The sequence below is a fragment of the Neodiprion lecontei genome, chromosome 3 (genome assembly GCF_021901455.1).
Source record: "Neodiprion lecontei isolate iyNeoLeco1 chromosome 3, iyNeoLeco1.1, whole genome shotgun sequence".
Classification (NCBI taxonomy): domain Eukaryota; kingdom Metazoa; phylum Arthropoda; class Insecta; order Hymenoptera; family Diprionidae; genus Neodiprion; species Neodiprion lecontei.
The window spans coordinates 37,473,586-37,488,546 of NC_060262.1; the positions used below are offsets into that span (position 1 = coordinate 37,473,586).

At 43.4% G+C, this 14,961-nt stretch overlaps 1 protein-coding gene across 1 annotated transcript in view; it reads right to left on the reverse strand.

Annotated features, from left to right (window-relative positions):
* The window catches only part of LOC107224611 (transcription factor AP-2-epsilon), a 216,315-nt gene that overhangs the window by 175,885 nt on the left and 25,469 nt on the right, over positions 1-14,961 (reverse strand). Inside the window, exon 4 of the mRNA XM_046735033.1 lies at positions 5,119-5,348. Within this exon, the coding sequence (XP_046590989.1) occupies positions 5,119-5,154 (36 nt within the window). The 5' untranslated portion in view covers positions 5,155-5,348. The remainder of the gene's footprint in view (positions 1-5,118; positions 5,349-14,961) is intronic.

A 14,961-nucleotide genomic window follows, 5' to 3' on the forward strand; every position in this document is an offset into this window, starting at 1 on the left:
CAAGACAACGGCTGCAAGCCGTCGACAAGTCTTATACGCGAGCGTTAACAAAGGCAATCTTAAAAAGGAAGCTAGATATTTTTAAAGAAATCTCGGAGGTAAGGCTGCGAGCAAATATTAGTTGAACACTGGACGCAGTACACGCTCATTATTTTTCTTTGTACCGGACAAATGGTTCGCTGCGCAGAGGCTGCAGATACAAGCTGCATGCATGTGTGTATGTGTAGTGAGTACAAAGTTTTCACGTAGGTATATGCACAGCGAGTACGGAACAAAAGATAATATCGCCTCTCGTTCCCTCTCTCGTTATCTCTGTCCCTCTCCCTCTCTCTCTCTCTCGCTCTCTCACTCTCGAGACTCCGCTGTATAATACTCGAGTCTTAATTACGCAACGGAGAGGGTAAGATAAAGACAAAAATACCAAGCTGACATCTCGTGACTGATCAGGAAGCGCTGCCCGGCTGACGGTTGCGAATAATGAAAAAGAAACGATAATATACATTTTAGAGAAAGGCTCTCTTTTCACCGGATGGCGTCGCGACGCCCCCTATCGCAATTTTACAACTTGTCGGGATTCGTTACCGCAAACGAAGAATGGAACCAGCTCGAAATCCGACAAAAGAAAACTTCACTCACAAGTGTCGGTAGAAATTTAACACGCTAAAACTTCGCTCGAAGCTTTTCGGTCATGCAAATCCTGCGATAGGCGAAAGAGAAAACAGGGACCAGGAGAAAAAGCACCCCTGGATTGTCAAATTCGAGTAGCGAGTGTATCACGTTAGTCGTTATTAAACGTCGAGTGAGCCTATCACGCCCATGGTATTCACGTCCAACCATGAAACCCATTATGGTCGAAGCTCTGCATTCATTTTGAGCTGAAGAACAGGGTACACACAACCTGTCGCATTGTCACAACGGGGTGAACAACTCTCCCGTCGCACAATGTAAACCTGCCTGTGTCGTTGGAGAGAGAAAGAGAGAAAGGGAGAAAGAGAGAAGGAGAGAAAGAGAGAGCCGCACACGGAGAGCATGTACGAACTCGATCGCATGATGCATAAGTTATTCACTTCGGTAGGTACTCGAGTTTGCGAGGTCTTACCGCACAGACACGAAGGTGTAGGTGACGCCGGTTCGGCGAAGCGCCGAGCTCGCAGAGACCCTCGCCGAGAAACCAAAATGAAATTAAAATGCAATTCGAATCACCCCCATGATTTTCTACGAGGGTTATGGGAGAAGCGGGGACCAGTGTCGGAGTTTCGGGCTCGTTTGACGTTCCCGCTCTCCACGGGTTGCAATTTTCATACTGTCACGCGATTATAGTTACCTAGTGGTAATCCAGAGCTATCATTTATTCTTACTTCACCCTTCCTCTGATATTCGTGCCCACCGCCTCCCCTGCAGCTTGCATTCCCGATCCGCGATGCTGAGTGAAACGGACCACCGACACCCTAAGCCCCTCCCTTCTCTACTATACTTTATGATCGACCCCGACTTTGAAGTGCGATGGGGTTTTTGATGTTCCCACCAACTGTTCTCCGCGCTATGCAAACTAGTGAATCACCTATTAGGTGATACCTAAGCGACAAATTACCTACACGATTTACTACGTCAGGCGATCAAAGGGCGGATATGTATGATGTACCAGGAAATAAATCCTATCGTTTCAATAACAATATGCATGTTCGTAGCTTTTCACGAATTACCCGAGTATAAAAGGATTCAAAAATGGTTTTCCATCAATCCGTTATCAGTACACCGTAAACCACGGTGGTATTAAAATTAACCAGCATTAGCCATATCTGCGGAACAACTCTAGTGATCGATTCGGAAATTCGGCCAGAGATAGTGTCAAATTGACATCAAATAATACAGAATCCATAAACGTCATGACCGACGTTTTTCTTACGGTGTATCCATTACCCTGTCGGTGAAAACTTCCGCAACCAAGCACCGACGAAAGCACAATCTCGAGGAGGATTCCGAAGAAAGTGACGTCGAGGAAAAGGTACATCGTGGGTCCTTGCAAGGCGAGACTCGACACGCGCGAACATAAAAGAATCCCAAAGAGAGCGGCGTTCGGTATTTGCACACTATCCAATAAAGCATTATGCATCAATGGTCTGACACGTGCCGGCAGCGAGTGCGACGCGGCGTCTTTGGTTGAAACAACAAGGGAAGACCGCCGCAAAATTAATACATGGCAGAGAGCTCGGTGACACTCACATTGTTCAACCGGTGTGCACACAAAGTATCGTGTGAATGCCGTCAGCCAGCTCTCGACGTATTTGATTTTCCTGGGTACGTTACGTATCCGTACGAGAACGAGTACCACTTGACTAACGTCACGTACGTACCGGATCAACTAATACACGAAAGTTTCCGTACACGGGATCAAATAAGTGGCGACGAGTGGCGCTCGGTTAATATATCAAACCCGGACCACTCCCCGCAGACGTGCTGAATAATTTTTGGTTGCTCGCCCTTTATTTGCCGGAGAATTTTTCCCTGCTTCGAACGGATAATAACTAGCCTCGCACTGTTTGCGTTGCGGCTTTTCCGGACATTGTGCCAACGGTATACCGTCGTTATTTTACACGCGCGGAAGGGTTCGGGAAAAAGGGAACGGGCTTGATTTTCCCGGAGAAAAGATTATTCGGGAAAAATTTCGACGCCCCGATCAGAATCAGTTGTGGCTTCCACAATACCGGTTCCCTTTTACCACCTGATCAAGGACTAATCAGGAATTGATTGGAATTTCCTGAAATGATCAGATTCTGGATGGTATTGATTTTTGAAATTATTCCCAGCTAAGAATCGTTCGCTTTAAAATGACCTCCATGGTTTTCCGTTTTGTAACGTACAATATTAAACTTTGTTCGGAAAGAAGGTGCTTCGGAAAGGGAAACCCGTCTACAATTGCGAGTAAACCGCGATTACCTAACGTCATTTCCGCGCCCTGTTACCGGTGGCTGACCCACTTCCGTTTATTACATGAGATTTCCCGAATAAGGAAGGGAGAATTTATGGGATCAGGAGCGCGTAGTTACACTCAAACCACGCTTCCATTTCATCCTGAAGAAACGATCAAAGTTTTTTTTATTATTTTCAAAGGTAATTTGAGCCGGGCCTCGGAAAGGTACAAGGTATAAGAATACCCATAACGAAAGTTTGAATTAAAAGAAAGTCTACGGTATATACACGTATATATATATATATATATACGGATCTTAATGTTTATGGTGCGGCTAATTCGTATAGCGGAAGTTTGTAAACTATATTAAACTAAAGTTTTGCAAGCGAACGTTGGCCTGTCCTGGACTCCTTCCTCGCAGCGCTCGCTCAGTACTGTATAATACGGTAAATTCAAGTTAGTTAGAAACTCGGAGACCGGGCGAATCTGGAAACAGTAACGGAGTGATAAACTTAGCTTCCTCCATTCTTCGCGTCCGGATCTACTCGCGCTCGGATCGCAGTTCCGTTCCGTTTCGCAAGCTCGCTTTGCCTCGCCACCCTGCGCCCGTCTCAGTTTCTCAAGTTTAACAAGTTTTAATGATTAATAAACCGTACCAGGCGAATCCCGAAACCGGAACGGGGTCCTGAGTTGAACCCCAAAATTTTCCTATCTGCGCTCTTATCTGCACGTACGAAAATTGTTACAGCCTTTCGCGTTACTGCAGCTACATAACTCTGCAGTAAAACTAGACTTTTCGTAAAGAGGGGAAAAAATATTATTCGGAATAAAACTACCAGCTTTCACGGCGTGACATTAAAGGAAAAAATTCAAGTTAAACGCGACGGATTTTTTTTTTTCAACGATTAATTCCTTCGCGTGTTTGAAGTAATTGTGCGTGACACGAAGCGCGGGTGGCTGGATGTATAAACTGTAGCTAATTTCCGTTGATAATTACTAAAACCAAAGGGAATTAGTTGAGCCTGGTTAGACTCGTATCGCCGCATGTGTTTCGGACCAAGTATACGTTCTACCTCAGCCACTGTTTGTCCAAACAGACATTTCTCTCAGCGTATTTAATACCCCGTACGAAATGACAGACATTAACAAAAACGCGTCTTAATCAACTTGAAAAGTCTCGAGCATCTAGAAATTCGTTATACTTTCACCGACGTTCAATGGAAACCAATTGCGTCCAACGTGTTTCCCAATGAGTCGTATAAAAAAATTACAGAGACTCGGTGATTGCAGAGTTGCTAATTTACATCGCCATTAATCGGATCTACAGCGATGTTTGACAGGTGAACACGTAATACTGTCGGCCGGTCGAAAATCGCCCGTTACTGGAAGCGCCGAGATGTTTTGGCATTCGTTTTGCCACGGAGCTGTAACAGGAACGCGCCTGCTACGTGCGGATAAACTGGCATTAATTACATTCGAAACCACGCGGTAGCCGGGAGCGCGAAATGACTTCTCTTTACTCATTACCTCTGTGGGGGGGAAAAACTCCCAAGAGTAATTACAGGCATCAAGGTCGATCCTGGTGAGTTCGCCAAAGGTGCCTCACCCGGCCGCGTACCCTCAACGGTGGATAAATGGCAGTATTCGCCGAGGGTAACGCGTTTAGCGAGGTATTAGGCCCGCTACCTTGACATATTAATCGCATAAACCTCACCTAGAGCCAACCGCTGCAGTTGTCTACAAACAGGTATCTAGTCATGTGCCTGCTGTAATTACTTGTGGTTTTAAATACATTACGCGGTTATATTTTTCACTCCGTGAACAATCACGTTCGATCGATCAACGACACTTGCATCAATCACGCTCCATCCTGCAACGGATGAAAAAGTGTCAAGGATCCATTCGCGATTTCGCTAAACATTTTTTATCTCCCCTTTAGATCGTCGAGATTGAGAAACCGATCGATTTGTCACTGACAACGTTTTTTTATGCCGTATACGGAGAGAAGAGAAAAGAACTCGAGATTCGATTGAACAATTCGGTGAAACGATCGAATTAAATTTTCTTGGTAATAGGAACGGAATTAATTTGTTTTTCGTCGTGTATAATTTATCGTTAACACCGTTCGTGAAGTTTTTCGGTCCCACATCAAAAATGCAACAAAAAATGAGATGAGTGTGTAAAGCGTGTTTGGATTAAAAACTTACCTGCCAGGCGTTGGAATCCAAGGCAAGGTACGACATGTTGTTGTTAGCGTCCTCCGTTTTCGATGATTTTTTTATCTTCTCAAAACCGTGAAAAGTAATAATCACTTTATGTACTATTCGCGGCACTTGATTACAATTAACAAAAAAAAACTTCTATCGTTCACATCGCGATTCAAACGACAGCCATGTTTTCTTCGACAACGACTTTCGGCTATTTTCCTTGTTTAGATCTGTAACAAGAAATAAAAAAACATTCCGTCACGAAACCGTCAAGTGCTCGAAAATTCGGTAAAGAAAAATCGTCGGGTTTAAAAACAATCAGAGGGAGATTCTTCACTGTGATATTTTTAGTATTTAAGGAAAAATTCTCCTCAATTGATAACGCAAATTACAGTGCCGACGGGCGGGTGTAATTCCCCCGGGAAGGACGTCAACAATCCCGGCAAAGTTCGTTAGGCAAAGTTAAGGCATGACTCCCAGTGGTGCGATATCTTTTTCTCTCATTTTTAATCAGAAGTATACAAATGTTTATGCGAGTTGTACAACCGAATCAGACGTAGCACGACTTACAAATAACCGTATTGTCGGGAGAGAGATAAAACTTTCCCCTTTTATTTCGAACGGAGAATTTCTTCGGGAACCCTCGTTAAAAAATTCGATAGTTATTACAATTTTAATAAAATCAGTGCTCCTTATATATTTTTCAACACAGCGACTCACCCTGCACTGCGAACGAACTGACTGACAAAACTAGCCTAACAACGCGAAAGTGAATTCATCGTGAAACTTAACGAGAACAAGAAGAGGACCAAGAACGGTAACATCGACGCACAGAGAGAGAGAGAGAGAGTTAAAAAATGGAGAACAAGAGTGAGAGCTGTACTGTGTCAAAGATCGTAGAAGGAGGGTGAAAATTTGACGATCCGTTCGAGAATCGAGTAGGACGCGAATCAATCGTGGCTAATATAATCGGTGTAACGCCTCGGCGCAAACTGCCCCGAGGTGGTGTCCAACCGCTGTCACCGAAATCCACGGACCGCGGCACTGCAGCCGTGGTGGGGCTAGGATTCGGGTATATACTAGCGACTCCGGTATTTGGAATACGGTGAAAACAGGAAGGAAGTGGTTTCGGATTGAGCACTGCACGTGGCGCGTCGCGACGTCGCACTGCGCTCGAGGCGAGAGGCGCCGCGTCGCCCCCGAATCACCCCGCGACGCCTCCGCCGCCGGGGGTGTGGTACCGCCTCCAGCCACCAATACTACCACCACCATCCCTCCGCGGCAAACCCCCGCGATGATAGCGGGACCCGTCGCGGTGCCGACGACGCGCGCATGTCCAATCGATGCCCCCCTTTTCCTCTTCGTCCCATGCCGAAACGGGATGACGGACCGCGACTCTGCCGTGACGAGAAACGAACGTCGGCTTTATTGGCGGTAAAAGTACGTCGCGCGATGCTTATATCGGAGTATTTCGCACCCCGACGCGGATCACGTATCGCGAAAGATATAATATGTCGGTCCTCCGAGTTATGCCGCTAAAACTTCCAGCCGATAGAACAGAGCGTCTGATAGGATTTTTGGGACTTGGAGATTCGGTTTTTATACCCACCGTGAACACGTGCTCGTGAAGGAATCTAAAACTTGGTAAACTTGTTACTTGTCATCGGAGGTGTTTGATCGATATTTTTAGGATTTCAGGAGGAAAAATTTCACCGTCGAGTGGGAAAATACGAAGGCGTTAGAATTCAAATATAAGCCTGAGGTTTTTGCTTACTTGTTGCGGTCCGTTCAATTTGATTACGATTCGTTTTATTTATTTTTTTCTTTTTTTATCCTTCCATATATCGACATGAAACTTTCTCCAACGCATCTTTTACTTCTGCTGCACACTAAAATGTTATAATCATGATGAAGAAAACCCGTTTGGAAAAAAAAAGTTACTCGTTTACTTGATAAAACTGGTCAAGCTATACCTTTTTTGATCGAAGTAAGATTTGTTTAGTTTGAATCAGCTTGACTTGAACTTTAACGAATTCATTCGACTCCATGTATTATTTTTAGATTTTTTTTTCGTCAAATAGTTTACACGACGCACTAACCGACAACTAACGACTTCGCTATATTTTATTGACGATTGTAATGTGTAATGTAAATTTTTTTCCTCACCTCAGTCACCTGAACATTTGACGTACAATTAATATATAATATGTTTATGTACCTAGAAAAAAAATTTGCGAGCATAACTGAAACACAAATTGTTTAGATGTATGATTAGTAGTGATTTAGCCACTTTAAAGTTACATCGCAATTCAAGTTAGACACGCATTGATCGAAATAAATTTTTTCTCCAAAATGTTCGTGGACCTTGTTCAATAAAAGTTTAAAGATGTTCAAATAGACTTAATATTTTTATTTCATACGGTGATATATTCTCCGATAGACAGTGACCGAGGCAACTCCGTTTCTCGTAAAATTTACATACCAATAACCGTTCAAGATTATAATTTAGTATACGATTATATGCGTATTTAGACACGTATGGCATACACTGAAGTACCTATTTAAATGGCGTAGGTAATTTCAGCGTAATGAGTCTCGCACTTATTCTGCAAAAACAAAAATTTTGCGACCATGTGAGCCGACGTAGATAGTAAATCAAATCTACTCACTATTGCTGCGGCAAAAAATCAGATTGCCGATGTTTTTCTTCTTTTTTCGCAGTTCAAATGTAACATCGTAAGGGTGGAAATTCATGTCAACATTAAAGCGAGACGAGAATGTTCTTTGGAACAGATGCAATCGGCATGCTCGAGGCGAACTGATACCGTCAACTAACGAGTATAAAATTCGTTGATATATGTATAATGACAAAATAAAAAATTGAATAATAAGTAAACAAATAAATAAATAAAGGGGTCGGTGATTTTTTCAACTCAGTTTAATCTCTAGAGTAAATTGAGCAAACTCAATCTCCCCTGACGGAATAATACATGAAGGTTAAAGAAGCGTTCCGTCAGAGTTTGAGATCTTTGACTACCTTGTATTATACTTTCCCTCGACTTATATTTAGCTACTTCGCGGGAAATATGTACGCTTCAAACTCACAAAGCGTGATATTATAAGAGTGTAAAGTCTGCCTCGCTTCGATCTGTGGAATCGAATTTGCACCCCTACGGTACTGAAAGAAGAAAAAGAAAAAAAAGAAAAAATTGGCCGACGTGTAAAAAAGGGGAGTGAAAAAAAAAAAAATAAAAATCGTATCCAGGCGTGCGGGAAAACAAGATGGTCGTCAGTCTAAAGGCACGTTTCGCTTTAGCGTCGGCCTCTTACAGCCGGTTCTCGTTTAGATAAAGCCAATTCGAAATAGACCGAGCGCCGGGCGACAAGCCCTACAGGGTTATCTGAGTCGTATAAGGGAGACAATGCTCGTATCCATATGCAGTAAAACGAGGAGATGCTTTTACGAAGCACACCGTCATTCGTGGCAAGCGTTTTGTAACTCGGCGCGCGATAACTTTGCCAATTCCGCGAGAGGGTATTATAGGTTAGAAGCTGTAACGACAAGGAGAGAAATAAACGTGAGAGATGTAAAACGAAGAAGGAAAGGAAGAAGAGTATGGAAAGGGGTGGGAGGTGGGGGGGGTCCGAAGGAAAAATACGAAGACGACGGAGAAGAAGAAGAAGAAGAAGAAGAAGAAGAAGAAGAAGAAGAAGAAGAAGAAGAAGAAGAAGAAGAAGAAGAAAAGGAGGAGCGAAACCAGCACCAATTTCACTCTCCGTAGCCTGGCACTGATCGCTCTCAGCGTCTATCTCCTATTAAATATCGCCGATAATGCATGCCCCGGGGGAATCGACACCGATAACATCTCCCAAGGTTTTTACCCTCCCGTGAAAATCCGACGAGGCAAACTATGTTGCATACTTACCAAGCCTTCCTCGACTTTACTTCGACGATCGTCGATCTCGTAAACAAATTTATGGGACAGAAAAGGCGTCGATCCGAGACATCAAAAGAAAAAAAAAAGGAACACCGCGTAATTTCATACGCGAAAAGTTTCGAGCGGACGTTTTAACGAGCCGTCAAAGTTCTGCTCTGCGGCAATAATACTACTTCCTGTCTCATTTTATAATATTTTGGGCCAGTATAAATATTGATAAATTGTACGGTGGTTGAAAAAATTACTTGACACACAGATTTGGCCAACTTTACTCGTGCATTGATCGCGACGATTATTTACCGCGCTTTCAATTCGACGGTATCTCAAAAGCTTCGCTGATTTTCGTCGGTTGGTCTTATTTTTTCCGACACGTCGTTAAAGACGGTGAAGAAAAAATCTTGATGAAATGTAAATATCCTGGTCAGACGACAAGTTTCAAGATAGAAAAAAGCTCACCTCAACTCTGGCCAAAACTTGGTTTTCATCATTTGGATACCGTTCCAAATTTTTGTGACATGGTAATATTGAAAGACCGCAAATCTGAACACGGAAATTTCAATTTTCATGGAACAATGGCTGGAGTTGCGTTGCATTCGGTAAAGAGTCGGGGTAAAATTAATCGCAAGTCGCACGCATGGCGGTGGAGCCATTTTGTGATGGCGAAGAATCGGCGCGGAGGATCGAGGATCTCGTCGTAAATAAGCCAGGCAAGGTATCGCGGCGTGCAGAGAGTGAGATTCTCTCTGTGCAAAGCAAAGGCTAGGGGAGGTCAACCCGTTCATCTACCAGCAACCGTTCGGCTAGAAAGTACGGAACCACGCCTTGGCCGGGTCGTGACTTTGCCTCGGACACCGACTGGGAAAGCAATTCAGTAAATATAAAGACAAACGAGTCGAGCTGCCGGTGCAAAGGGCCTCCTCGACTCCTCGTTAACGTTTTAGTGCGTCGTCCTCGGCATCGGGATGCTCGCTCTTCCTTCCCTTAACGAAGGTGCGAGGAGGAGAAACTTTAAGGCACACACCTCTGGTGAGAAATCGCGTCGATGACCGTATCGATGTAACTTTCATTGCACTGTCATTGGTGCGAATAAAATTGGTGGTGATTTTTGAACGGTGTTTTTTTTTTTCTTTATTTTGCTTTTCGCAACTTCCAGTTCAGGCCGTTCTATTCATCCTAAAAATAATTCAAATTTGGAAAGTTTCGCGAGCGCCAAATTCCGAATTTTTTGGTGAAGAAACTTACAAGTAAAGAAGTATAACTTGGACGAAGCATCAAAGTTTAAAATGGTCCGAATCCCGACGCTCAAAGTTTCGAAAGTGCAAAAATGAGGTGCCGAAAAAGCATAACTCCGACAAGTTAAAGTTCTGAAAGTGCGAAAATGAGAAAATTTCAAAATCTGAAACATTGAAATTTTGAATGATCTATTTTACTTTCGGAATTCTGCTCACTCTGATTTTTTACACCCATTCGTTGAGCAAACTACGCTGTGTGAGTATATTTTAATTTTCAAAAGTTTGCTCTATCGTAACTCGAGTTTTGGAAACTTTGAGCCGCCGTGTTTCCGATCCTTCGAAACTTTATTGTTCCTTAAAAGTTTGATTTCTTTACTTCAAGTTTCGCCGGCACATAATACGAAATTAGGCATTTTCAGAAGTTTTCAAATTCGAAACTTCAATCCCGCCGCGAATGGGAACGATGACGAGCGATCGGTGAAAAATAGAATACCTCGAAATTTGCGGAAATTTGCGGAAAAATTTGCTCATCCCACTGGCGCAGCTCTTCTCGTAACTTCTCGAGCATCGTTCGCGAAACGGGGAATAAAAGTTTGAGCGGGTCAGCGGGAAGCGAGAGATAGATCCGCTGCGCGGATTCCCCCATAAGAATAGGATTTCTTCAACAGTTTGATAGAAAGCGCGGTAGAGAAAATGATGACCCGAAGCTCTCGGCGTCGGTGGGGAGCCGAGATCCGCTCATCGTGTGAACAGCCGCGGGACTCTTGAAAGACGTGCAATGATAGAGATTAGAAACGTCCTATTTTGCGAGATTCCGTGTGCACTCGCAACGGATTCGTTCCGGCTTCTAGGAAATCACTACTTAGCCTTTCTGACCGTCGCGTTTTGCCGCGTTTTGCTTCCGCAGCTTGGGTTCGCAACTCGTGAAAATTAAGAGTCCGGTAATCGATCGTCGATCGGCAGCTGGCGGAATAAAGTCTCTCGGCAGTCGCTGGGTTATTGAATCAAGCGGTCCGTTTCGGAGACGGAATAAAACCAGTAGAGGTGGAATAAAAAAGGGAAAAATTTCCCGAGTCATCCAATTGCGTTTCGGATCATCCCCGGCGATACGAGACGCGAGTCGAGGGGCGAGTAATCAAACGTCGCCGTACCGACGTGTGTTCTTGTTCGTGTTTTTAATTCCCCGAGAATCTCGCAAGAACGACAGTCGACGATCTTCAATATTGTTTCAAGAAATTTAAATGTAAAAACGACGACGGATGGGGGTTACGGTACGCTCTGCGTATATAATACACCAAGTTTAATCCAAGTTTTCCGCTGCACGAAGCTGCGGAGGAAACTTGTGTGTTTCTGACGTCCCGGGCGCGTCTTACAACAACGCTGAAAGGATAGACAATTTACTTTCGCCCCGAAGGAAGATCACGCAATGATACGGTAGCTGCGGCATGGATATACGTATATACACGTAAGGCGTATGGACGCGTTATATTTTCAATACCAACACAGATTCACGGGGGGTGGAAACAACTTTCGAAGAACACTTCTTCAATTCGTGTTACACGGTCACGTAATAACCAGCCAGCCAACGATTGGGGATGAATTTACACGCGTCCTCGACTCGGACGTTTTATCCTTTTGTCAAACGATACCCTCCGCGACCAAAAATAGGAAATAATTGTTTCGATTGATACAACGCACCTTCGGCCGCAGACGCGGCGACGTCCCGACGCCCCGACGACGCCTCGACGCCCTGCAGACGCCGCGATATCCTATAAATATTTGCTCCCTCCTGTCACGAGATGTTTTCATAACCGTTCCGATTCCATCTAACGAGGGGCAACTTTACCGATAAGATGATGATACCGCCGACTGATTCATCAACCTTTGGCCACCTTTTTTTCAACGATAGGTATACACGTATAATTGAATCAAAGTCAACGATGCCTTTTCCTTGCTTCCGGTCTGTCTTGACAGGGTGAAAGGAAATAGGGACACCGTTTTTAAACTAGAAAAAAAAAAAAAAAAAAACTCTGCTCATCCGGCGCGGTTCAACAACTCTGAAAACTTGCGGAACTTTTGTGAGTATATCGCTAAATGTAATGGTCAGGAATATTTCTCCTCGATTTTTGCGATTACTTTCAATCGTAGACCAATTTTTCAGCCGTAATTATTTCGCGTACCCCTCTTGCGATCAGCACAGACTCAATTAACTTATGTATACACGAACACGCGCCATGTACTTTGTTTTATCAAATAGCAAGATTTTCTCGTTTATTTGAATCGGGTAAATAGACGGATTTCTGACGTATCTGCAGGAGCAATCCGCAATTTAATCGAAATTAATAAGATCAATTATTCGTATATAATAACAAAAGGACGAAACGCTGAGGGGCGTTCTGTATTCCTCAAAATTAGGATGTATAAATTCCGGAGCGGAGGAAAGTTATCAGACAAACAGAAATCATTCCATAAGATTTTTTCGCCACGTATCTTGACTTGTCAGATGAATACAGAAATTTTTCTCGGAATAATGAGCCATACCAATTTGGATCTAATTTTGATGGAATCGCAACTTTTGTGCCTATGACAATAAACGTAGATAATTATTATTTCTCGCCTAGATAAAAACGTTCCACCGATAATATCCCAACGCATACCTATCGTATAATTTTTCAAACAAACGAAACTTCGATCGACGGCGTCGTGCTGCCGAGGAATATTTGAAAAATAAAAAGAAAAACGAAAAAACGAAACAAGCGAAATAAAACTTGAAAAAGTATTAGGAGAAAAAAAAAATAAACGAAAGGGCAGAGAAAAAATTATATATTAAAAAAAAAAAAAATGAAAATAATAATAACAATAAAAGAAACGTACAACCAGCGGCTTGTTTCGCGTAGATCAAAGGGAGGCAGTTCTGACGCTAAAGAGAAACCGGTGGAAAAAAGAGGCCCAGACGAGAGATGAGAGAAATGAGAGAAAAAGAGAGGGAGGAAGAGCGAGACAGGAAAAATATCCTCTCCTCGTGTTTTGTACCGTAATGGAAAAGTGATACGTTGTTTACCATTCCATGCCATCACCCTGCATGCCGTAACCGTCATGCATGCTTTATACGCCTACCGAAATACCTCCCAACGTCGAGTTAGGATAAAAAAAAAAAAACAAATAAATAAATAAAGAAAACAAGAGGAAAACGAGAAGCGGAGAAAACAAAATCCAAATTGTACCTGCGTAAATTTTGAATCAAGATGCGAAGCTACGTAAATTCCCGTCATCGAATTTCCCTGCTTTCGCAAATTTTCCCATCCACAGGTAGGTATATTTAAATACACCAGGTTTTACCTCGTTTCGATGTTAGCCCGAAGGAATCCAGGAGAAATTATCCGCCGCCGAGGCTGAACTTGCGTAATTTCATCGGGCTTGCAGTTGTTTAACAGGATTTATCCACCACGTGGGATATTGGCCGCAAACTTTAGCCCGCCATGTAAGTTGTAAATTGGCAGTTAAGCTCGTGTCCTAGAGCTAGGCCCAGAGTGGCCCACACGTGCATTCGATCGCCGTTGCGGATTTCGAGACCTCCTCGTCCGCCGACCTGAGACCGTCGACGCGCACCTCGGTGCAGAACGTTGGCACACACACACACACACCTGTGTATCCGTACCTCGGTCCGCACACGCTATCGCGATGACGGTGGAGAGAGACCATCTTACCCTAATTACCTAATTATCCAAAGTAATTACCTCACTACTGCATAATCTCTAACGCCACCCTCCGGGGTACTGACGGATCGCTGGATGTACGCGTGCATGTGTTAACGTACCTACGTATGTGCGTTATCTCCGCATCTGTACCACGTAACACTGCGCGTACGTCCCGAGACTTAGAATGCGGAGGATCGGATGCAATTATTACTGGAATATTTCTATAATTATAAAATATAATTAATTCTAACCTAAACGTCGCACAATTCGATCGGTGAAACCGTTTGAATTCACTCGAAATCTTACATACATCGCATACGATCTCGTAATATCCCGGGAAAATGTTTCGTTAAATCTGTGTGAAACCTTTCGAATTCTTGACATTGCGTGAAAACTGTGTGTACTTGCTATATTGAACATCAAGGAAGAAAAAACTCTGAGCATTGTTGTACTCCGTGCGGCAATTGGACCGCGAAAACTTGAAAATCTGTTTTTCATTAACTCTGTGTCAGAATGTACGTTAGACCACGGCAGTCACTTCACCATGCACGAATCGCAACGTCTAATCACTTCTGTTCCATGTCATTAATGAGAGAATAGATATTATTTTTTGACCGCGTGAAGCAACTCGAGTAGAAAATCACAGCCGTTGATTGCTAGTCTGCTGTAGAGTATATCTAGCTACTTTGCAAGAAGATACTGACTCGTCTTGCTAATAGTGAAAAGACTTGGTGTAAAGGTGAAATTATCCTACGATTTGGCAGGCCGAGTAAATTGTCTGAGAGAGCCCGTTTCTGTGTCTAATTGGTTTACTACCGCGTGTTTCGAAGAATACATAAGGAAGAAAAAGAGGACAGAAGGAAACCATCAGCTGCCTGTAATTCTTGTATACGAAAATTAGAAATGAATTATAATTTTTCAACGGTTGCACACAAAACTGGAAACAATTCTTTTAATGTGTGGTATTATATGATA